Source organism: Dermochelys coriacea, chromosome 13 (genome assembly GCF_009764565.3).
Source record: "Dermochelys coriacea isolate rDerCor1 chromosome 13, rDerCor1.pri.v4, whole genome shotgun sequence".
Lineage (NCBI taxonomy): Eukaryota > Metazoa > Chordata > Testudines > Dermochelyidae > Dermochelys > Dermochelys coriacea.
Window position 1 is genome coordinate 26,741,426 of NC_050080.1, and position 23,049 is coordinate 26,764,474.

At 45.6% G+C, this 23,049-nt stretch overlaps 1 protein-coding gene across 3 annotated transcripts in view; it reads right to left on the bottom strand.

Annotated features, from left to right (window-relative positions):
- MAP1LC3A (microtubule associated protein 1 light chain 3 alpha) overlaps positions 1 to 22,211 on the bottom strand; it is a 33,901-nt gene extending 11,690 nt beyond the window's left edge. The window contains exons 1-3 of one of the 3 annotated variants that reach the window (XM_043495633.1): positions 22,151 to 22,182; positions 22,019 to 22,065; positions 5,845 to 5,900 (exon numbers count right to left, since the gene is read on the bottom strand). In XM_043495633.1, coding sequence (XP_043351568.1) covers positions 5,845 to 5,900; positions 22,019 to 22,058 — 96 coding nt within the window. In that variant the 5' untranslated portion in view covers positions 22,059 to 22,065; positions 22,151 to 22,182. Of the gene's footprint in view, positions 1 to 5,844; positions 5,901 to 17,684; positions 17,785 to 22,018 lie in introns of those variants that run through there. The other 2 variants (XM_038369721.2, XM_043495632.1) reach the window with 2 other exon arrangements.
- Positions 22,212 to 23,049: the final 838 nt, after the last annotated feature.

The following is a 23,049-nucleotide window of genomic DNA, read 5'->3' on the forward strand; positions in this document are numbered from 1 at the left end:
TTAACGGTCCCAAACACTACCTTACAGTAGCATTAATGCAGCATTATCGATACAGGCCTAAATTTTCAGAGACCCCCTCCAACGTTGCTGGAGCAATTTTGTATCCACAATTAAATGCAGGTGAAAAATTGCTATCAACTGGGCCCACAATCACTCCCATTTAGAAACCGGACTACATAGCTGCACCTGCATCTACTTGCAAGCAAACAAAAAGCACGTGCAATAGCAGAAGGGCTGAGGCCTAGTTAAAAATCAGGCTCAATGTGAATAGGAACTCTGTCTTACATCTGAACTGGCACTTCCCAACAAAAGCACTGCCTAATACCAAACTGGGGCAGGAGCCCAGTAGGATGGTAGCCGCTTAGAAATCCGGGATTTCCTTGGTTTCCCCATCTAAACAATGACCTTAGTATGCTTTGCTTTTTAGATGTGACAAGATCACAGCCCAGAGTGATGTGACTACAGGCATTAAAAAAAAAAAAAAAAAACTTGAACAACTGATGTTAAGCACCCCTCAAAAACAACAAGAGCAACTTTTAGCTTTGCTAATCATTTCCCTGCATACTCCACTAAGAGCCACGCAGATAAAGTTGAACAATGAACGGGCAGTACTTTGTTAAAAAGCATTAACGCTTCTTTGGAGTTCACTAACCACAAGGGCTCTCTGTGCTGTTTCTGAGAAAACCGCATGTGACCAGCTCACATCGCTCTGGAACGGCAGGAAAGATATCCTATCCCATTAGCACTGCACACTGTGCCATAAATCAGCTACTAGAACCCAGCTGTGCACAGGGGAGCTGGAGGGAGGGGAGATGGACTCAAGCCAACTGCCACTGACTACCTTCATGCCATGACTCCATGAGACTGCAAGGAATTTACACAAGAGAATTCCATATGGTCATATATGTTTGAAAGCCAGCAACCATGGCCAGTTCAGCAAGGAGTGATGGCGCTGGGGGTATGGAAAACCAGAAGGAAAGGAAAGACGGGGTAAGTGAGCAGCCTGATGTGGAAAGCATTGGAGGAGACCAGAGGAAGAAGATTCTACCCAATCAGTAGAAGTGCTGAAGGATGTTTTGGGTTGGCAGTAAAGTTTGGTCAGATAAGCAGCCTGGAAGCAGTCAGAGACGGAACTGGGGCTCAGCCATGAAGAGATGCACGGCTGTAGAGTTTTCTTATCGGAATTTGAATGGGAGCCCAAAGAAAAGCAGCTGCAAGAAATGGGTTTGGCGACTCAGGGACACTTCTCCACAGGAACTAGTGAGCTGAGGAACTAGTGCTCCAGCGTGGATTGAGAGAGCTCTGTGCTGCTGGTACCAGCCCCTGGGTGAGAAAAGCTGACATGCTGACAACTTATTGCCCAGAAAGATCCCCTAGCACCTTAAGTGCTAACCTCAGTGTCCTGCCAAGTTTTGTTTAGGGAATTAAATTCCAGCCAGCAATTTTGATAGGACACTTCATCCACAGATTATAAAGCCAGAATGGATGGTTGCATTTGAACTGCTGTCTATCATAGGCCTCCCTGAATTGATTCCAGTCTAACTAGAGCAAAACATCCAATCTGATTTTAAAATTGCTAGAGAATCCACCACAACCCTGTTCCAGGGGTTAACTGCCCTTTTAGGAACGGTTGTGTAGCACTGATGCATGCTGTTTAAAGGTCACAGGATTCCATACTGAAGTAGGATATACTTCAGGAGCTAGATAAGAGAGATTCCCAGGTCCGAAGGATGCAAAATGCTTTTGTACTCTGCATTTTCCATGCAGATCTGATAAAAGGTGGTCAGACAAGTCAACTGGGATTGCCAATTTAGGATTTATTTTCAGTTTACTAAGTATGCCAACTGCATTTCTGAGACTAATTCTATTGCTTTATTCATAAATCCTTTACATTCACATAATTAGCATCTTTCATCGTGGATCTGAAGACTCCTCTGGGGAGGACCAAGACATCCCTGTATTAATACCATCCCTGTATTAATAATGGGGTGAAATTGCCCATGGTGGCAGGCATGGTACACACAGAACAAGAAGCAGTTCCTGCCTTAAAGAGCTTACCATGCAAGTAGACAAGACAGACAACGTGTGGGAGGAGGGAAGCAGTAGTATCCCCAACTGAGACAGCAATTCAGTAACTTTGCCTAAGGTCACAAAGAGTCTGAGCTGGGAACTGAACCCAGATGAGACGGAACCACAACTGGCACACAGATTAAGAGTGAGGGGAAAGGAAAATATTGCCTAAAGACCCTGGCTCAAGCCTCTCTTTTTATTAGAAGTGCCAAGGGATCTTCAGTATCTGTGCAGAACTACATTTTAGAATTTCAATGCCCTTAACTGCGTGATTAAAATACATTCTTTGAAACTCAGGCCTGTAAACTAGGAAGTAGGGTCAATCAGACAATGCAGAGCAAGTGAAATACACACCCAAAATCCTCCCCATCTCACAGGGAAGTCACTGTGTGGAGGAGAGAAATACCTTTCCTGAAACCACTACTCCTGACAGAATTCATATGTACTGCGTATTTCGGGGGGGGGGGGGGGCGGCACACAGAAAAACGTAAAATAAAGATGCAGGGGGATACACGCCTCTTCCCTGGCAGCCCAGTCAGCGCGTCTGGAGCAGCCTAAGACAGGCAAATCACTGCAGGGGAAGGGGGCTGGGCGTGCGTGCCTGTGGGGGAGACATTGATCACTGTCAGGGGATGAGGCTAGCCAACAAGTGAGGAGGACTCTTGCTTGCTACTGCAGCTTGCGGGGTGTGAAAGGAGGGAGGTCTATTTATTATGCACAAGAAATGTTCTGTCCCTGAGGCAGAAACGTAGCAGCCTGCCTACTAGCTAATTGATCTCATTCTCTGAGGCAGAAATATAGCAGCCTGCCTGCCTAGTAACATTTCTGTTACTTCTTGAGAATCAAAAACACTTAATTAGTATCATGTTACTGAAAACTGTTTTTAAATTAAAGAAAATTGCTTTCGTAAAATAAGCCCCACATTTTGTTAATGTTGCTGTTGATGGTTAATTGATCTCATTCCAGAGGCCAAAATGTAGCAGCCTGCCTGCACAGTAACATTTTTAATGTTTCTATTGTTAGTTAACCGTTTCCATTCTCAGTCAATTCCCCCAGGAGCATAAAACCTGTAAAAGTTTTAAGGCCCCTACATTGCCAGAATGATGTAAAGCCTTAAAAATGACAATAAGGGAATCAGCTAGGAAGATCTATGTGCTCTCACTTTTTTCTGTGCCAAAGTGGCACAATGGGTTAGATTAAGCTCAGGATTTATTTTACTAACCCATTAAAAAAAAAAAAAAAAGATTGGAGGGCAAATAAAACATTTACCAAGCAGTCGATAAAATGTCAGGACAATCAGAACCAAGCACTTCCCAAAGTACCCAGCCAGGTCCAGGACAACGTTTAGCAAAACTATACGACTTTTATGTTTGAAAGTCTGAGCAATTTAAAATGACATTCTACTTTTTTTGGCACTGTTCTGTAATGTAATTTAAATGAAAATCCAGGATTATAACTGGAATGCAGGGTATCAGTTACCAAATGTTTGTAACTAAAAACTTCCATATATTTAGGAAATGCTGAACAGTTATTGTGACTTTTCTGTATTGTAGTTTAAATAACTTACCAAAACAATTAAAACTGGTGTGATTATATTGCACTATTTTGACAAATAAAATTTGCAGAATTTTTAATTTTTTGGTGCAGAATCCTCCCAGGAGTATAACCATAAATCAAACACGCTCCACCATCTCCTTCAGGTGCTGTTAAAAAGGAAAAGGAAATACCGAGGCAACTTCACCAGAGAGATCTCAGATTGGGAATTAGAGAAGGATAGCGACTATCAGATAGTTAAAATCATACCATCTTAACTACTCCAGCAAGAGGGATCTGGTTCAAAGCAGTCACGGGAAGCGGCAGGAGAATTTCCCAGGGTAGTGGATTTGATCCTCCTTGCTCATCTCAAATGCCTCTCTGGGGAAGCAGACCATTCAGTAAATAGTGCTCTCCACTTGTGAGAAGGGTCTTAGCCAGATGTTGGACTGAATGTGGAGGACCCAAGCACTCTGCCTGTTCACTCACTACGCCAAGGTTTCTTCTACAAGGGCTAAACACAATACACGGTAACCTACAAGCACTTCATTAGATAGGGTAAATCAGAACCATCTGACATGTGTTACCTAGCTTTAGTTTTGGTTAGACCTTCAGGAGCAATGCTAATACAAGCCTAACTCTCCTCTTCACAGAGGATCATATTGTTAATTCTCTCCATTAGCAAAAAGTTTTGCTGAGGCAAATGTACTTCAATTTCCTGCTGTGTCAAGTAACTCCTGTCCAGCTGAAATGAGGGTCTCAGTTTCAAGTGAAGATTTAAATTGCTAGTGTAATACATGTCTAATTGTAGAAACGGATTTTTTCCACTCAAGGCAAAGGAGCACAAGATTGGAGATTAAGGTTTCCCAGACTCAATTCCTGGCTCTGCCACTGCCAGTTTGTGGCACTGGGCAAGTCACATAACCTCCCTATACATCAGTCTCACTACACTTAAAGCGGATATTTACCTATTTGCAGGATAGACAAATTTGTATTTATGAAGTGCTTTGACTTGGAGATCCTTGCGCATAAGGTGCTACACCTATGAGCTAAATACCATCCCTGTATTAATAATGAGGTGAAATTGCCCATGGTGGCAGGCATGGTACACACAAAACAAGAAGCAGTTTCTGCCTTAAAGAGCTTACCATGCAAGTAGACAAGACAGACAACGTGTGGGAGGAGGGAAGCAGTAGTATCCCCAACCGAGACAGCGATTCAGTAACTTTGCCTAAGGTCACGAAGTGTCTGAGCCGGGAACTGAACCCAGATGAGACGGAACCACAAGCCTGAGGCCGTCCAAAGACAGGTGCCAACCAGACAAGCAGCAGATCCTATACTTTCATGTGGCACGTGCCCCAGCATCCCGCATGCCAATTCAAGCCAGTCCTGGGCCTGTTTTAGTGGAGTTCAAAAAGCAAGCAGCTCCTGAGCAAAGAACATTCCTCCCCACTGACGGGCACGTCCACTGTGGGGCTAGAACAAGTACAGACAGGCCAGAGAGAAAAGGAAGTGAGGGAGTGAGAATGCACATGAATCCTTCAATTGCTGACAATATCCTAAGAAACGTGCGGGAAGCCAGGACATAATCTAACAGGGACAAGTCTAGACAGTCAAAAAGCAACAGAGGCTCTTGAACACCTTCTGGTGTGTCAACAGCAAGGCTTTTGGCCAGCACTTTGCTTTGATGCCATTCAATCCTGGGTGTCACCTGTACGTTCTATTAGGCCATGTTATGTCCAATTATGCAATTGATGGGGGGCAGAGGATGCAAAGAATTATCCAGACAAAACTCATTTAAATAGAAGATACTCTTCCCCTGTCCTCAGTTGATCAGGCTGAAAGGAGGGGCCAAATTACCCAGGACAAGTTAAAGGTCAGTTACTGCAATGATCAAGCAGGGCATTTTGAAGTCTTGTTCTCAGGCAAGGATGCCACTTAGGTAGTTTGTAGATCAGATCCCTTAGTAAGGTTGGTGCAGGAAGCAGAAACAGTAAAGGCCATTGGTTTGTTCTGTTCACAATGAGGTTCTTTAGCACTGAGCAGCTCATGTACACAAAAAAGACAGGGGAGAAAAGTCGTTTAAACAGTTTAGCGTTGGCTTTGGGGGCCAAATCATTATAACCTTAGTTACTGGCTGCAAGGGCTGTGCCCTACTCAGCACTGTCTAAGAGACAGCTCTGCTCAGATATCCAGTCAAAATAATTGACTAAGAAACACAAGAGGAGGTATGGCACTTACTGGGATTTTGCTTGGATGCTGCTCTCGGATCTGCTGCACCTCTTTCGAACGATCCGCTGGGAAGAAAAGAGAACAAAGCTTTGAGAAGGGAGTTTGAACCAGCACAGTTGGGTGTTTCAGACCAAAACAAAACAATATCCATAAGAGCTGAACTCTAAAGAGAGGGACATGTTGCAGACAGAAGAAGAAATGGAAGCAATATTTATCAATACTGGGGTCAAACAAGTAGAACCATAAGACAAGCAGACTGACAAGCTCCAAATGTACACAGGACCACTTAGCACTTCCACAGCCCTTCATAGCTCCAAAACTTTCTACAATACTGAACACCTCAGAGATGGGGACACATTATCCCACTACATAAAATGGGGAGACACAGATAGGTGAAGTGATTTAAAATACTCCACAGGGCGCTTGGATTTTCAGGAGGAGGAGTATAAAGTCAGGCTCCTAAATCCACACCTAGCAACCACTCTGATTTCCAAGAGTACTGAGAATCCAACACCTCCCCTTTGATCTCGGCAGAGCTCAGCGCTTTTCCGAGTCAGGCAACAGCCCAAACTTCTGGGTCCTAATTTATGAAGCTTTCGACCCTCAACTTCCTGGCTCCCAGACCCACATTCCATCTACACACCCATGTTGCTTCTCCAAAGGAAGAACTGGCCTGAATTTTGATACCCGCTGGCAGGGTTTTAGATGCCACAGCCTACTTACAGCCCAATCTGGCATCCTAAATGATGCTTCTTGGCAAGAACCACTTGGCTCACCATCACCGATTTACAGCTTTGAGCTCCTTCTGTTGGCCATGAGAGAATTTGCTCCCAATCTTACTACTGAAGCAGGACAAAACAGAGAGAAATAGCTGAAGGAGAGGAAATTTTTGCACAAACATCTTCTCCATTTCAGTTCTGTGCTCTTCAAAATCTGATTTCCCACAAGGCGTGGCTCTTATTCCAGTGAAAGCAACATGCAAAAATTCAGATTTTCCATATTTGAGAATTTCAGAGCCACCTTTGGCTCAGGACATTCCCCATTCCTTCAGTACCTTTAGAAACTATGGGACTACCAAAATGGATGCCCCAGACATAGCCACCAAACACACTGCTGGGCAATGCGGGAAGCAATCAATGGAGAACACAGACTCTGGATCAGTTTAGAGAACAGAGTGACCACCTGCTCCATTCTTAGGAAAGGCTAAACAGCCCATCCTATACCAATCAGCAGTATGCATGAGATGAAGCAGTTATGTTTCTAATGTTTTATGTTTTTCATCTTTTGGAGCTTTTATTAATGCTTCTGAAAGCCATTTATGGGGCCAAATAAAGCAGGGTGGTATTCCAGTTCCTGGATGGTGAAAATATCACAAGACAACCAAATCTCATGATATTTCACGCCAAAAGTGCCTCCCCTTGGGGCAAGATAGCCCTTTTATATCCATAAAAGCCAAATGTTAATACCAAGTTATTTGGGTTTATTCATGTTTATCCAAACACTACGACACAACCCTAGCAATACACCCATTCCATAGACCCTAGAGCAGTGTTTCTCAAATGCAGCCACCAGGGGCTTTTCTTGCAGCCACAGCTGCCTGTGACTGGGGTTGGGGTTGTTGGCAAAGCAGCAGCTCCTCCCCTGGGGCTGCCTTCAGGGATTGGTCCCTACCCCCTTCCGGAGCCACAAACTCAAAGGAGCAGGCAACCAGTGTGTTCCCCACCTTCCCAGGGGTGGCGTGGCGGGCAGCAGACTCTAGCCATGTGGCGGAGAGCTCTATCCCCCAGCCCCCCTCCCTCCTTCTCATCCAGGGCTTAATTTGTCCCCCAGCATGTCAGGGCCAAGTAAATCTGCTGTGAAAAAAGTGATACTAAACAAATATACAAATATCACTTTTCACAGTAGCAGACTTACTTGCAATTTAAAAAAAATCAAAACATGCAAGCACCGTATTTTTGTTTCTATTCTGGTTAGGTCCAGTAAAGAATAGAGACAACTGTACATTATTGTTAGAGTCTGCCAAAAAAAAAAAAAAAAAACAAAAAAAAAAACAAAAAAAAACACCCTACCTAAATAAATTTCAATGACACGGACAGGTATATATGTGCATATTTGTTTGTTCTTCCTAAAGTTAATTAAGTATTTTAGGAAAAATTCTCAGAGCAACCACCAGCAAGAGTTGTTGACCGCACTCTAAGGCAAGATACAGGATCAAGTCCAAAGTGTATTTTTGCCACAGCCGCCACTATTTCAATGCGAGATTCAGATAATTACATACAACCCCAGGCAGCTGCATATGCCGATTTAGCAAGACTTAAGTCCCCCTTTGAAATCAGTTGCTAAGAGATCAGAGAGTCAGAAGAAGAAACATTCTGTTACGGCAGATTCTGAACACTGGCATTTTATTAATCCTTAGGACTAGCAATGTAAATAATTTCATTATGGTGTCAGACTAGTGCACTTAGGTGCTCCCACCGCCAAGTCCGTCAGAAACTTCAGCACATACACCAAGTCTTCTGTGCACTTCAGGCCCCTCTTTATTGGCTGGAGACTATAAAGTCTCTTTCAACTAAATCCTGAAGCAATGCTAATTGGCAGAGAACCCTATCCCTAGAAGCAGGCAGGCGTTATGGCTGCCCTTTCTACCTGGCAGCGAGGAAGGGGGCAGTGCCCTTCCTTTGCCAAGATGCATCTCAGCTGCTGCTCTTATCAGGTAGCAACAGCATGCCACAGTGGTGCTCTCTCTGCATGTGGCCCAGAGAGAAGGATGGCCTACAGGTTAGGGTGCTAACCTGGACCATTGGAGACCCAAGTTCAATTCTCCACTCTGCAACAGACTGTGCATGGCACCTTGGCCAAGTCACTGGATCTTTCTTTGCCTTAGTCTCCTATCTGCAGAATTGGAACAACAGCTCTGCCCTCCCTCCCAGGGGTATTGTGAGGATAAGAACATCGAAGACCAGGAGAAGCTCAGCTACTGTGGTGATGGGGGCCATGCAAGTATCTACATTACAGAGTTGGCTAAGAGGCTGCAGCCTTTCCTCTCCAATCCAGAGCCGTCACAGCCCTGCCTTTGTCACTCTATAATACACTACACCAAGGGCTACCCAGCAGGCACCACACAGAGGCTTCAGCTAGTGCTGGGAGCTGCTGCCCATTCCAACTAAGCAAGCAGGCTTCTGTGTCGCCTCATGCTGGGCTTTACTAGATGTCCCTTCACCTTGGGATGAAATTCCAAGGGCTGGTGGTCAGAGTCTGCAAGGTCTAGCTGCAGATTAGTTAAGAAGTCACCTCTATCTTTATGTCCCATCACATCTTGACTGCTGTCAGTTCCTGGGACCGATCGCTTCAGGGTTTGCTCAGTGCAGCACCCTTTCTTCTGACAATTCACTGGGCTTCACGGCACAGTATAAAATGCACTTGTTTAACAGGCGTTTGGATGAGTTTTCACATGGCAGAGTGGAAAGATCTGCAAGTTAAGGACAGCAGCTACTGGGCAAAAGAAGCAAGTGCCATCAGATCTCTGTAGATAGGTGGCAGTGTTTGTTAATTGCAGTTAATTAATGCAAGGATCCCAGACAATTTATCCTTGACCTACATGTCACAAAACCGGAAATCTTTACATTATCAGAGCTGCAGCTACACACACTTCCCGAGGCCTGCTCACTGAAGGGGCATGCCAGCAGCTCAGCAATGCTCCTGGGACCAACAAGAGGAGCACCAAACTTGGATGTCACTGAGACTCCTGAGTGAAATATTAAGATCCTGAGCACACAGGCTATGAGTGAAAGTAGCCTGTTTCCTTGCTCACACATACAATAATAATTAGGAGACTAGACCTTCAAATAGCTCCATGGTGTAAGAGTTCAACATGGCAACAAGAAGAACACATAAGCTTCTGATTGGTTCTGCCAGGTGAGACTTTATTGCTAAAGCCCCTTGGAAGCCAGGAATATTCTTGTAACGTTACATAAACGAGGAAAACGGCTTATTTCTCTTCCAACTGCCACTTCAGCTACTACAGCGTTTACAGCCACTACAGCCGCGTTTACAGAGTGCACAAAATGAAGTAATTCAGAGAACAAGCAAGGGGACAATGCCAATTTAGGACAGGGCTGGAATGCAGGGATAGTACAAAAGTGTTAGTTTTCAAGGAATGATTGTATTTCAATGAAAAAAGTGTAGGTTGCTCCCTCTGCAGAGAATCCCCAAAGCAGCAGCGCTGTGCTAATGGAAGGGAAGGGAGACTGATTCTAAAACAAATGTTTAAAGTGACCTGTACTTCCATTGTCTAAACTGACTGAGGTGTAAAATAAAAAAGTAAACACTCCATCCAGAAATAGGGAGCATCAAATCTGGTTATTTAATTTCTTTCCATTTTAATTTGCTGACGGCTGTCAGAAACACTGGGAAGAGGTCAGTTATTTTTAAGCTGTGAGTATTTTAAAGCTATTGCTACAATGGGATGCACAGACTGTCTGTCACCTGCAATCAATGCAAAAGCACTTAGAGAGAGTGGGTGTCATGTGACTGGTCAAATCAGCTCCTGGAGTCAAGCAAACTGAGATTCTCATGCAATTTCATTTTTACACATATGTAACTTTCTAGCCCTCAAGGCTGTGGAGAAAAGCCTGAGGAAAAAAATAAAGATTACTTGTGTGCGCCCTAAGAGCTCAAAAACCAGAACGTAAAGAAAGAACCCCCAATTTATTATTTTCTTAGAGCAGGGATTTGCAACCTTTCAGAAGTGGTGTGCTGAGTCTTCATTTATTCACTCTAATTTAAGGTTTTGCATGCCAGTAATACATTTTAATGTTTTTAGAAGGTCTCTAATATATAAACTAAACTATTCTTGTATGTTAAGTAAATAAGGTTTTTTAAAATGTTTTAAAAGCTTCATTTAAAATTCAATTAAAATGCAGAGCTCCTGGACTGGTGGCCAGGAGCCGGGCAGTGAGAGTGCCACTGAAAAATCACCTCACATGCCGCCTTTGGCATGTGTGCCATTGGTTGCCTACCCCTGTCTTAGAGTCTCATGAACTTTAAGCCAATCTTGTTATTTTGGGGGCCAGACATGATTTTTGAGTGTTTAGGATTGGCAAACCTACTTTGGTGACTTTGCTCATAAATAATGAGCCAGGTCACAAATAAGTTGTGCAACCCAAACTCATGTCACTAACCATTGTACCACACCATTCCATCAGATATTCTCCCTAACATTATACAGAGAATACACACAGGCACTATACATGTATGTGTTTTTACACCAACACAATTCACATAGGTGCTATACACACTACTGTATGCGTGTCGCAGAACTCCTATAACTAATTTATAGCCACATAAATATTGTATGTTCTAGTAGGCATTTTAAAATATGAACCGAGACAGTACATTCTGAAAAGCACTTCTGGATCCATTTAGATGTGAGGAATTACAGAAACGTCAGTCATTAATATACCTCTGAAAAGGATTCTTAATCTATCCCTCGGGGATTCTGCACCAAGTTGTGGTTAAGTGACATCTGCTCAATGTAGTTGAAGCTTTACTGCTCCATTTCTCTCACACAACCACATAAAAGCTTAACCTACACAAGTTACGGGAGAGCAGAGGAAAACGCTCACCTGCCTCTTTGCAGAAGGCAATTTACAAAATGCTGCCACAGGAGTCAGGCAGCCTGAAATCAGGAGGGATGAATGAAGGGAAACAGATACAGACTGGAATTGAATCCATCATCCTCTTGTAGCTATTACCCTTCTCAGTGGAAAGTAATTAGACTGCAAGCAGAAGGGAGAGGAAAGAGTAAAAGAGCAGAAGGCAACAGGAGGGCACGTGGTGGTAGTGGGAGCATCACAAGTCCTGATTCTCAGCAATGAAATAAATTAGGGGTCTCAAACATGCGGCCCGTGGGGTTCTTTTGTGTGGCCCACCAAGCTCCCTCTGCCCCCCCCCCAGCACCCTTCTGCCTACCTCCAGGCCAGGGGTGAGCAAACTACAGCCCAAGGGCCAAATCCGGCCACAGGATCACCCCCCCATGGAATCATGTCCCTGCGGCTGGAGGGAGGGAGGGCCAGAGGACTCCGTGCATTGCTCTCGCTTCCAGGCACCGCCAACTGCAGCTCCCATTGGCTGGGAACAGGTGGCCAATGGGAACTTCGGGGGAGGTACCTGGAAGTGAGAGCAACATGGAGCCCTCTGCCCCCTCCCCCTCGGGATCTGGTTCCAGATGCTTCCTGGAATGCGGCAGGGCCAGGGCACGCAGGGAGCCTGCCCTGGCCTCGGTGCGTGCTGCTGCACCCTGGAGCCACTCTAGGTAAATGGTGCCAGGCTGGAGCCTGCACCCCAACTCCCTGCCCTGAGCCCCCTACCGCACATCGCACCCTCCTGCACCCCAACCTCCTGCCCTGGCCCCTGCCACACAGCCTGGGGGCAGGGCCTCATGGAAGGGGTGGAGTGGGGGCGGGGCCGCGGGCAGCCCTCAGGCCAATGCACTATAGTCCTCATGGGGCCCTCGGGGTCGTTTGAGACTGGATAGATGGTCTCCCATTGACTTGAAAGGGACCTGGATCAAAATTTGAGAATATAAACCTTCCCCTCGGTTAGTTTCAAGTATTGGCAATCAGCCATCAAAGAGCTGGCAGCATCTAGGCTCATGCTAGGAAAAGGATGGGTGTGTGGTGCTCAGATACGTAAAAAAGCCACTAGATTTTCAACCAGAAATGATTTTTCCTAATATATATGTTCATTCCTCTCACCAAATCCCCACATGCCTCAGTACAAGAGGCAGCATGGAACTAATCTGTGTGGCAAACAGCTCTGCTTCCCATGGAAAAGTGGGGAGCAAAGAAAGTTTAAGACATGTATGGGCTGTGGAACAAGACGACGTGTGTGGAAAACCAAAGTTGGAACACACCATCTCCAGCCCATTTTGCTAAGAAGGGATAGCAGGAGCCAATTGTCTCTGCAGTATTTGAATTGGGTTTGGATAATTTACAAAAGTGCTCTGGATACAGATTCGCTGGGCCTTAACTCAGTTGTTATCATTGTTCCTATTTCAAAAGATAAGGGGAAGAGCAAGTTCCCTCCCTGAAAAACAGACAGAGGTTGTCATCTGCAAGTGCCTCTCTGTAGCTTTTGCTGGCCTGCTCCTCCGTCTCTTTATTTTCAAGATATTTATAAACTTAAAGGTTACTTCTTCAAAGCAGAAAACCACTTCCAAACAGACAGCTTTAAAACTTACCAAATATCAAGAGCAAAACAAACAGTAGCACAGAAGCCCAATGCCCAGGACGCTTCTAACCTAATGGACAAAGAAAATATTGCCCTAGAAATGAAACTGTTTAAGCACAGACCAGCTCAAATCCATATGTACAAAAACTCACATTTAGTAATTACTAGAGAGGATCTGAACTATTTGCTTTGCACACAAATATGCCAGACTGCATGCACACATTTTCAGGGCCTATTCTGGGTAAACCTACTGAAAAATCCAGCCTTTAAAGTCTCAAGTTTACTCTTCTTTTTTGCCTTTGCAACATATCTCCAAGCCATCTAACCTGAGCACAAAAGGCATCAAATAACTTCCGTACAACTGATGATCAGTACCCTTATACAGCACCTTTCATCCATGGACCATGCTTTACAGAGGTGGACATGTGTCTCCAAGACGGAGAAACAGACAGGAAGTGATACCACTTCCCCTATGGCGCACAAAGCCAGTAGCAGAGGCAGGAACAGCTCTCAAGTCTCCTGCCTCCTAGCCTGGAGTTCCATTCATTGGATCACCCTTTCCCTGCTGCTGAGTCACCAGAGCAATAGATCTGTCTGACCGCAACATACACCTCCCAAGAACGAATGACAGACATTCAAGCCTTATTTTTCCTTGCAGTCAAGTTTGTGTCCTATGCTCTTGTTATCAGACAGACTTCTGGGAACATGGATATTGATTTAACTGGAATGAGAGAGATTTGTTTAGTTTTTCTTGTACTCAGTATTTTGCTAGCATCATTAATGATCAACCTTGCATCATACAACATAAAACCCTGGTGGAGACAACCTCCATCATTGCTATTAACAGATCTATATAAACAAGCATGACTTTAAAATTCTGCGCTCAACTAAAGTCCTGCCTAAACGGAAAGCAACAGTGAGCCTTCCTCCAACTAATCAAGCTATTTCTCTATAGCAGAGTTTTCCATGTGTGCATGTGCAACATATAAAGCAAGGGAAAGCTAATTCAAAGACAGGAGAGCTACATTTCATAGAATATCAGGGTTGGAAGGGACCCCAGAAGGTCATCTAGTCCAACCCCCATTAGTTCTCAACATTCCTCCAAGCCACCTCACCATGGGAAAACCTATCCCAGTTAGCAGGATCCTTACCACTTCACACAGGGCAGAATTTGACCCTACGTGTTTTCTGTATCAACATCTTCCTTTTCACAAAACAAAAATAAAAGAAGGGTTTGGATTCCCAATGCTAAAGGCTGATGATCAGCCAGAGAAATGGATCCGGGATGGGAACATGTGACCCACAGCTAAGGTAGTCTGATGTGATTTGCTGATGTGGCTATCATCTTGCTCTGGTTGCCCCCTGCAGGATGTGGGTGTGAGAGCCAAGGTGGATGAGGTAATATCTTTTATTAGACCAACAGATTATTGCAATAATAGATGTGATGTAATAAACCATAAATCCATTACAACAATCTGTCACCCAAACACCCCTTTTTGTCCTATAACTAGGGGCCTACCAAATTCACAGTCCTTTTTGGTTAATTTCACGGTCATAGGTATTTAAATCTGAAATTTCAGTGTTGTAATTGTAGGGGTCCTGACCCAAAAAGAGGGGTGTGTGTGGGGGGGTGTTGCAAGGTTATTGTAGGGGAGTTTGTGGTACTGCTACCCTTACTTCTGGGCTGCTGCTGGCAGCAGCGCTGCCTTCAGAGCTGGAGAGCGGCGACTACCACCAGCAGCTTCCATCACCAGCGGCACAGAAGTATGGATGGCACGGTATGATATTGCCACCTTTACTTCTGTGCTGCTGCCTGCAGAGCTGGGCCCAGTCAGCAGCCAACACTCTCCAGCTGCCCAGCTCTGAAGGTAACAGTGAGGCAGTAAGGATGGCATGATATGACATTGCCACCCTTACTTCTGCTCTGCTGCTGGCAGGGCGCTGCCTTCAGAGCTGGGCACCCAGACAACAGCTGCCACTCTCCAGCTGCTCAGGACTGAGGGCAACACAGAAGTAAGGGTTGCAATACCACAACCCCCCTAAAATAAATTTGTGACCCCCCTTGCAACTCCCCTTTGGGTCAGGACCCCAATTTGATAAATCCTGGTCTCCCCCAGGGAATCTGTATAATATAGGGTAAAAACACACAGAAGAGTAGATTTTACAGGGGTGGGGGGAGAGGGATCATATTCCACTATCTGTGATGCATTTTTTGTGTCGGTGAATTTGATAGGGCCCTAGGCAGAGATGTTAACAAGCCACTGTACCTTGAATGGTCCCTTACAATATGTGCTAACTACTTGTGATAAACAATCTGTCCCACCTTGCATTTTGCTGTGATGCTGGAAGTACCTTTTCCAGACCTGAAGAAGAGCTCCGTGCAGCTGGGAAGCTTGAAAGTTGGTCCAATAAAAGATACATTACTTCACCCACCTTGTCTCTTAATATCCTGGGACCAACACGGCTACAACTACACTACATACATAAGAGAATCACACAACTGAGAAAAGTAACCAAAGTTTGGGCCAAACTACTACACTGAATTTGGCAGACTAGTTTCAGGTTCTTCTTCCAAGCGCCCACCTCACCTACATATGGTACCAGGGCCAGCTCTAGGTTTTTTGCTACCCCAAGCGCACAACTGACCAAGCAAAAAAAAAAAAAAAAAAAAAATTAATGGCCGGAACACAGCCCCTGGAATTGTGCCGCCCCAAGCACGTGCTTGCTTTGCTGGTGCCTAGAGCCGGTCCTGTAGGGCCCCTACATTAGCTGCTTCAGCAGATGCACCAAAGAGTCAATGGGCTAAGGAGATTAGTGACAAAAGTATTCAAATGATAGTCCCTCCAGACCAGGATTGAGGCTGCCCTGCCAGTCTGCGTGGGATAAGCTTGCACAGCTGCTGTACCTTGGTTTGGAGGCCTTCAGACGCCAATACCTTTCACCAGCAAAACAAAATTCTCAGGGCCTGACTCTGCAAGTCCTGTATGTGCAGACACCCTGCTGGAGTCAATGAAAGGGCATGCAGGACCAGGCCTGCATACAAGGACAAGTTCAACACTTTTGTAAGTGGGAGCCATTCTGTTCAAGCCACAGCCATCCAAAGGGAAACTGATGAACTAAAAAAGAAGAAATGATGTTTTCAAGCTTCCAAAGGGAGGCAGAATGGCAGGGAGGCAGAATGGCAGAAAGAAAATACTAAATTTATTTTATAAAAATAGCTGAGTGTATCTTAAAGAATTTGCTAGCTGGAAAGAAAAGTAAGTCTAAAGGAAAGAGCTTATCTACCATGAACTGCCACTCCTACTATGACTAGAAAAGTGTTAACTGGCCACTTCACTTTTTACATTTTAACTACTTATGCTAAACAATCTGTTCTACCTTATATTTAGCTAAAAGAAAAGGAGTACTTGTGGCACCTTAGAGACTAACAAATTTATTAGAGCATAAGCTTTCGTGAGCTACAGCTCACTTCATCGGATGCATTTGGTGGAAAAGTTTTTCCACCAAATGCATCCGATGAAGTGAGCTGTAGCTCACGAAAGCTTATGCTCTAATAAATTTGTTAGTCTCTAAGGTGCCACAAGTACTCCTTTTCTTTTAGCGAATACAGACTAACACGGCTGCTACTCTGAAACTTATATTTAGCTGTGATACTCTGAGTACATTTTCCAGACCTGAAGAAGAGTACTGTGTAAACTTGAAAACTTGACTCTCTCACCAAGAGAAGTTGGTCCATTACCTCTGTCATGCTGCGGATATGCGACTCAGAATTGAGATGCCAAACTCAGGTCAGGCTGGCAGAAAATGGCAGACAGCCAAACTTGTGGTATATTCAATAATTAGATTTTACCAAACCAGTAAAAAGCATGCACTCCTGGATTACTACATTAGCCTTACCATAGAGCCACAGAGGGTCGCCTTTGGCATTCCAGCACATCTTGCCATTCAGACAAACTGGACTTCTTTATAAAAGGTTACTAAAACTAAAAACCACCTCACCTCAGGTTCTTTCAACCCCAAAGGTTCAGTCACTGACCCCAGGTCAACAGATGCTCCAGATCACATACCAAAGACAATGCTGACAGCCAATTTCTCTAGTAAACTAAACTAAAGATTTATTAGCTAAGAAAAATATGAGAAGTTAAAGTAGGAAAAGTATATAACAGGTGAGTCAGCGTTTGTAAGTCCAGTTGATAGCAGAGATGCAATGTCTGTTAGTTTCCAAAAGTCTCTCAGGGTTACCCCAAAATAGCTTTGGGGACCTCTGTCCAATCACTCAAGACTCCCCCATCAGAATCTATCAGTCCAGAAATGAAGAATCACTCCCAGGGTTATAGTTGAAAACAGTCTGGCAAGCTGTTAGAAACACAGAGGAAATTTGTGGAAAAATTAAATCTTAGTCTTAAGAACACTAAAAAGGGGGGAAATAAATAACAGGAAAAGCAGTATATGACCAAGGGGTGGTGGAATACTCCACATGATCGCATCCAGGAATCATACAACCAATGTCAACAAGCAAGGGCGATATGTCACAAAAAGCAAATCATATGCAAAGCACTAGATTAGAAGGACAGTGGGTGTGTTTAGTAATCAGTTATTTTCATAACTGTGCTCCTCACTTTTTGAGACTGCTAGACTTCTGTAACTTTGAGTCTTTGAAGCGACACATGCTGGAAATATAGCTTGGGTGGAGATGTTTTCCATAGCATCCTCTCCCCCTGCACTGTAAACAATCGCTTCCTGCTCCAGTTGTGCAAGGATTCCAAGAAGAAAACATGCTGTATTTACTTTCTCCAACAGATACTTCCAGTCCTGAACCAATGCAGATGCATGGGCCACCCGATCCTCCTCCCCCAAAGTGCTCAGTCAGCCAGTCAGCTGAGAGAGCAAAAGGGCAAATGGAAAGTACACAGAAACAAGCAGCACTTGCAGCTGCCTGATCCAACCTCCCTACACCACCCCTACCCCTCCCTGATTATTATAATCCAGTTTTCTTTCAAACACAAGGAGCCTTTCTGGGGGACCTTAATTAAGGCTGAGCAAACTATAGTTAGCAGGTCTGTCCATGGTTTCTGAAGCATAAGCAGCTGCCCAACACATTACAAGCAGGCATTTGCTAAAGGAATCAACATGTTTTTCTGAAGGACTTTATCAGCTTTTCATATGCAATTAAAGAAAGAGTATAAAATACAGCAACAGCCCAACCAAGCACACATCATGCATGCTATTCTTGTTTGTTTAGAGTCACCTTTGATTAGCTGCATTATACAAAGAGCAGGCATGTGTCCAAGAACATAAGGTTTTGTGATAACAAGCTATTTTTAAAAAATTATAATTCCCAAGAGTCTGGTGATTTGAGAATCAGATCAGCAGTTTGACTGGGGGGAAGAGGGGGGCAGAGGAGGGGAAGAGAATTTATTGTGTAAACTATGAGGTGGGGCTGTCTCCTCATGCATGTTTCTGCAGTGCCTAGCACAAGACTCCTGACGGAGGCCTCTATTATCATAATAAAAATATAAAAACAAACAGTCGATATTGCACACCAGCATGGAAAACATCTGTGAACCTACAGCATGACAAATTACTGCCTATGGAAAAAGACTGAAGACAAAGACATTTCAGACAGTTTCAACAGCTTCCATTGAGACCCATAAACAACATTCTGGTCAAACATTACATGTTTATAGTAGTTTTACTGTTCTCTTGCTTTCTGCACTGATCCAGCCTTCCTTCAGTCTGCCTATCGCTTTATTTTAATTTTCTTATTATTATTAAATATCTGCATCACCAGAGCACCTTCTGTGCATTGTTACAAAAAAAAAAAAAAAAAAAAAAAAACACACAGCTGTATGATTTGAGCAATATACATTCTGAACTTCAAAAATATTTTCAGGAAGAACAGTACCAACAGGATCTTTAAAAGTAAAGGGAAGGCTCTATTCATCTCAGGGTTGAAAGGATGGAAAAGGCACCCAGTAATAAAGGCTAAATGTATTGTATTGATGAAAAGTGATGGAAAAATTTCAAAACACCTTATAAAGAGGAGTAAGCAGCATTAGTCCTATTTTGCCAACTGGGAAACTGAGGCACTGAAGAAAAAGTCACACAGCAAGTTGGTGGTACAGCTGAATACAGAATGCAAGTCTCGGGTCCCAATCTGGTCCCTTATCCACTAGAACACACCTCTTCAAGACAGGACTTTTGCTCATGGTACACCACGTCCAAGCCCCCGATTTGGGACTTGTATGGCAAGGTTTTTCAAAAGGACAAATACAAAGAGCTAAGTTCAAATAAAATATATATGTAGATATTGCATAAAGAGAGAACCACCTTTACCCTTTTGGAACAGATATTTTAAAATAGTGGCACACATTTAAAAAATGTGTACAAGAATGTGGGTGTGATTAATTTGCACATGCAATTACCCCCATCATATTCACACATAAGGTAGGTGAATGTGTGCAATTTTAAACACACAGTTGTCATTTGTTTCTGCACACAGTCATAATTGTACCAAAATGCATTTCTGCACAACATTTTTGTAAGTCTGGTCCTCCGAAGCTTGTTTATATATTAGCAATGGGCCCCAAGCCAGAACAACTCCCATGAGCTAAGTAAGAGCTGGAGCTGAAAATTACAACTAAGACCCATCTTGAAACTAAATTTTTCCAGGCCAGTGTGTTCTCAAGCCTTACTCACTATGCCGGTTGAGGCCTGGTACATTCACCATGGTCTGCATTTCATATACTCTCATTGTATTTATTACTTGCATTTTAAAGTACCCATCATCAAAATTCCTGGGTTCCATTTATCTGTCAGAACTGGGAAATACAAGGTCATAAATGGAGGTTTATGAAAACTCTACATACAGCAATTATTAACTCTCTCCTCCCCGAAGCAGAACATTTAAGGTAAAAGAAAAATTACTGATTTGACATCAGGCAATTCTTTATCCCCAGCAGAGAAAACAGGATGAAATGTAAGCCCGCCTTATCAGTATTTTCCTCAAAAGAATGGAAATATAAGATCAGGACTATCACTTATTTCTAACAATACGACACTACATTACATGAAGTTAAATTTAACTCGAATGTAAAACCAAGCATGCCTTCCATTACTGTCAATATATTTACAGCATACTCATTTACATCACAGATTTGTTTCTTATATTTATTACATGGTGCGGAAGGAAACATAGGAACGTATTACTGCTTCTCACGCATTTCACCAACCACATCAGTGACACAACAGACCCCAAGGCAGCAATCCCCCCCCCCTTTTTTTTTTTTTTGAAATAAGACAGACTCCATGATTTGGAAAGCTTGTTTTAGACCTTAACTGATTGCCTTCTGGGATTAGAAAGGAAGCTTTCGGAAGACATCGTAAATAGATGGGCTGGGGTCTTGACATCATCTTTGCTTAAAAAAGCCTCTTTCTGAAAGGAGGTGGCAGAGAAAAAAAACCAAGTTACTGGACATGTAGCAATACTCGTGTGCCGCATTAAGGACGTAGGAACTGTATTATCCATCAAGAGCGACTGTTGAGAGAACTGCTGCAGATTTGTGGGTATTTTTGTGAGCCTCTATAAAGAAGCAACAACTGGAATAGCTAAACAATACAATGGTTTAAAAAAAAAAAAAAAACATTCACTACACTGCACACAGATTTCTAAGCGCACATCAAGGAAAGCAGAGAGTCTTTAAAAATTACATAGGCAGTAAAAGGGACCACATTTGCTCTCCCAGATCCAACAGGAACAGGAAAATTATCACTGAAGGAAAAGCAAACCGCTTACAGCATCATTACTACCTCCCTTGAAATAACGTGCTGGAGACCACCCATTAAAACACTGGCTCCTTCTAGGTTCTTTGCTTCATGAACTTGGCACTCGGAGCCTGCCCTCCATGCCCCACCATTGCAGTGACTTGAGCAAATCAACATTTTTCATGTTCTCTGTGTGTGTGTATATAAATCTCTCCTCTGTTTTTTCCACCAAATGCATCCGATGAAGTGAGCTGTAGCTCACGAAAGCTTATGCTCTAATAAATTTGTTAGTCTCTAAGGTGCCACAAGTCCTCCTTTTCTTTTTGCGAATACAGACTAACACGGCTGCTACTCTGAAACCTGTCATTTTTTTGTTGTTGTTGTTGCAGGGATGACATCACCACTAGGGCACGGCTGCAGCTGCTAATTACCTCTGGCTTCCTTCCTCCCTTCTCATCCCTTTCTCCGCACAACTGAGCTTCAATCTGAAAACAAAACAAAGAGGCACACCGCCTCGCTACAGCCACGCCGCCGCCAAGCTCCTAGCACCCCAAGAGCTGAACCCCTGAACGCATTAGGGGTCACCGGCACAGCGCTCTTAACAACAGACAATGAAACCCGGCTGAAGCCACCACTGGAGGGACTAGCCCACAAAAAATTATAAATCAATGGCTGCGCATCGGAGGTGGCCTTGTAATAGCAAGAGAGGAGCTGGCTGGGATGCTGGGGAGAGAGCAGGGTGCTCCCTTGGGGCAGGGCTGCCCATGGAGAACCGGCTGTGGGGGAAACTCGGCGACTGCAGGGGGCTTCTACCGCAGGCCGATCAGCGCAGCGTCTCGCCCCCATCCCTGCGCACGGGCAGAGCCCCCCCCCCCCGAGCGCTTGGCTGGCCGGGGCCCCTGCTCCGGGTCCCACCGATGGCCCCATGCGGGGGGGAGGGGGGCGGGGGCGGCAGCGCGGGGCAGAGGTGCTGGAACTGGGGGGGGGGGGCGCTGAAGCGGTTTCCAGCCTATCCGGGGGGTACAGTTTGGTTCAGTCGCTCTCAGCGCCCCCCCCCCGCAACTGTTCCAGCGCCCCCGGCGCGGGTCACTCCCCGGGCGAGCTGGGGCCGAGCCCCCTGCTCCCACCGGCGCGGCTCAGCCCCGGGGCTCGGTTCCCCCTCCCCGGGCCCGGCCCGGCCCGCACTCACCGAAGCTCCGCCGCTGCTTGAAGGGCCGGTCCGACGGCATCGCGGCGCTGCAGCGAGAGGCGCTCGGAGAAGGGGGGCTCCGGGGGTAGGTGCCCGGGCCGCCCGCTCAGCACCTCAGCCGCCGTCCGGCACCCGGGCTCCGGCAGCAACTGCCCGCACCGAGCGCGCGGCGGCGGCGTCACCACCGGCCCTTAAAGGGGAGGCGCAGAGCGCGTTTGGCCGACACCCCTCGCCTGCAGTGACCCCGCCCCTCCTCATCCGCTGCGCCCCGCCATGTCTCCCCCGGGCCCCTGCTCCCCCCTCCCCCGCCTGGGCCGGAGCCCCTCGCCCTGGCCCACAGGCCACTATTCACTTCCCATAGCCTCCCCCGCTGTACCCCCGGCCCTTACTCCCCCTCAAGCCTTCCCCTGCTGGACCCCGGCCTCTACTTCCCCCCCCGAACACAGGCTCTACTCCCCCCCATCTCTCCCCAGGCTCTACTTCCCCCCCATATCCCCCCAGGCTCTACTTCCCCATCCCCCCCATATCCCCCAGGCTCTACTTCCCCATCCCCCCATATCCCCCCAGGCTCTACTTCCCCCCCATATCCCCCCAGGCTCTACTTCCCCATCCCCCCATATCCCCCCAGGCTCTACTTCCCCATCCCCCCCAGAACACAGGCTCTACTCCTCCCTCCATATCCCTCCCAGGCTCTACTTCCCCCCCATATCCCCCCAGGCTCTACTTTCCCATCCCCCCAGAACACAGGCTCTACTCCCCCCCCATCTCTCCCCAGGCTCTACTTCCCCATCCCCCCCCAGGCTCTACTTCCCCCCCATATCCCCCAGGCTCTACTTCCCCATCCCCCCCATATCCCCCAGGCTCTACTTCCCCATCCCCCCCAGGCTCTACTTCCCCCCCATATCCCCCCAGGCTCTACTTCCCCATCCCCCCATATCCCCCAGGCTCTACTTCCCCATCCCCCCCAGGCTCTACTTCCCCATCCCCCCCATATCCCCCCAGGCTCTACTTCCCCCCCATATCCCCCAGGC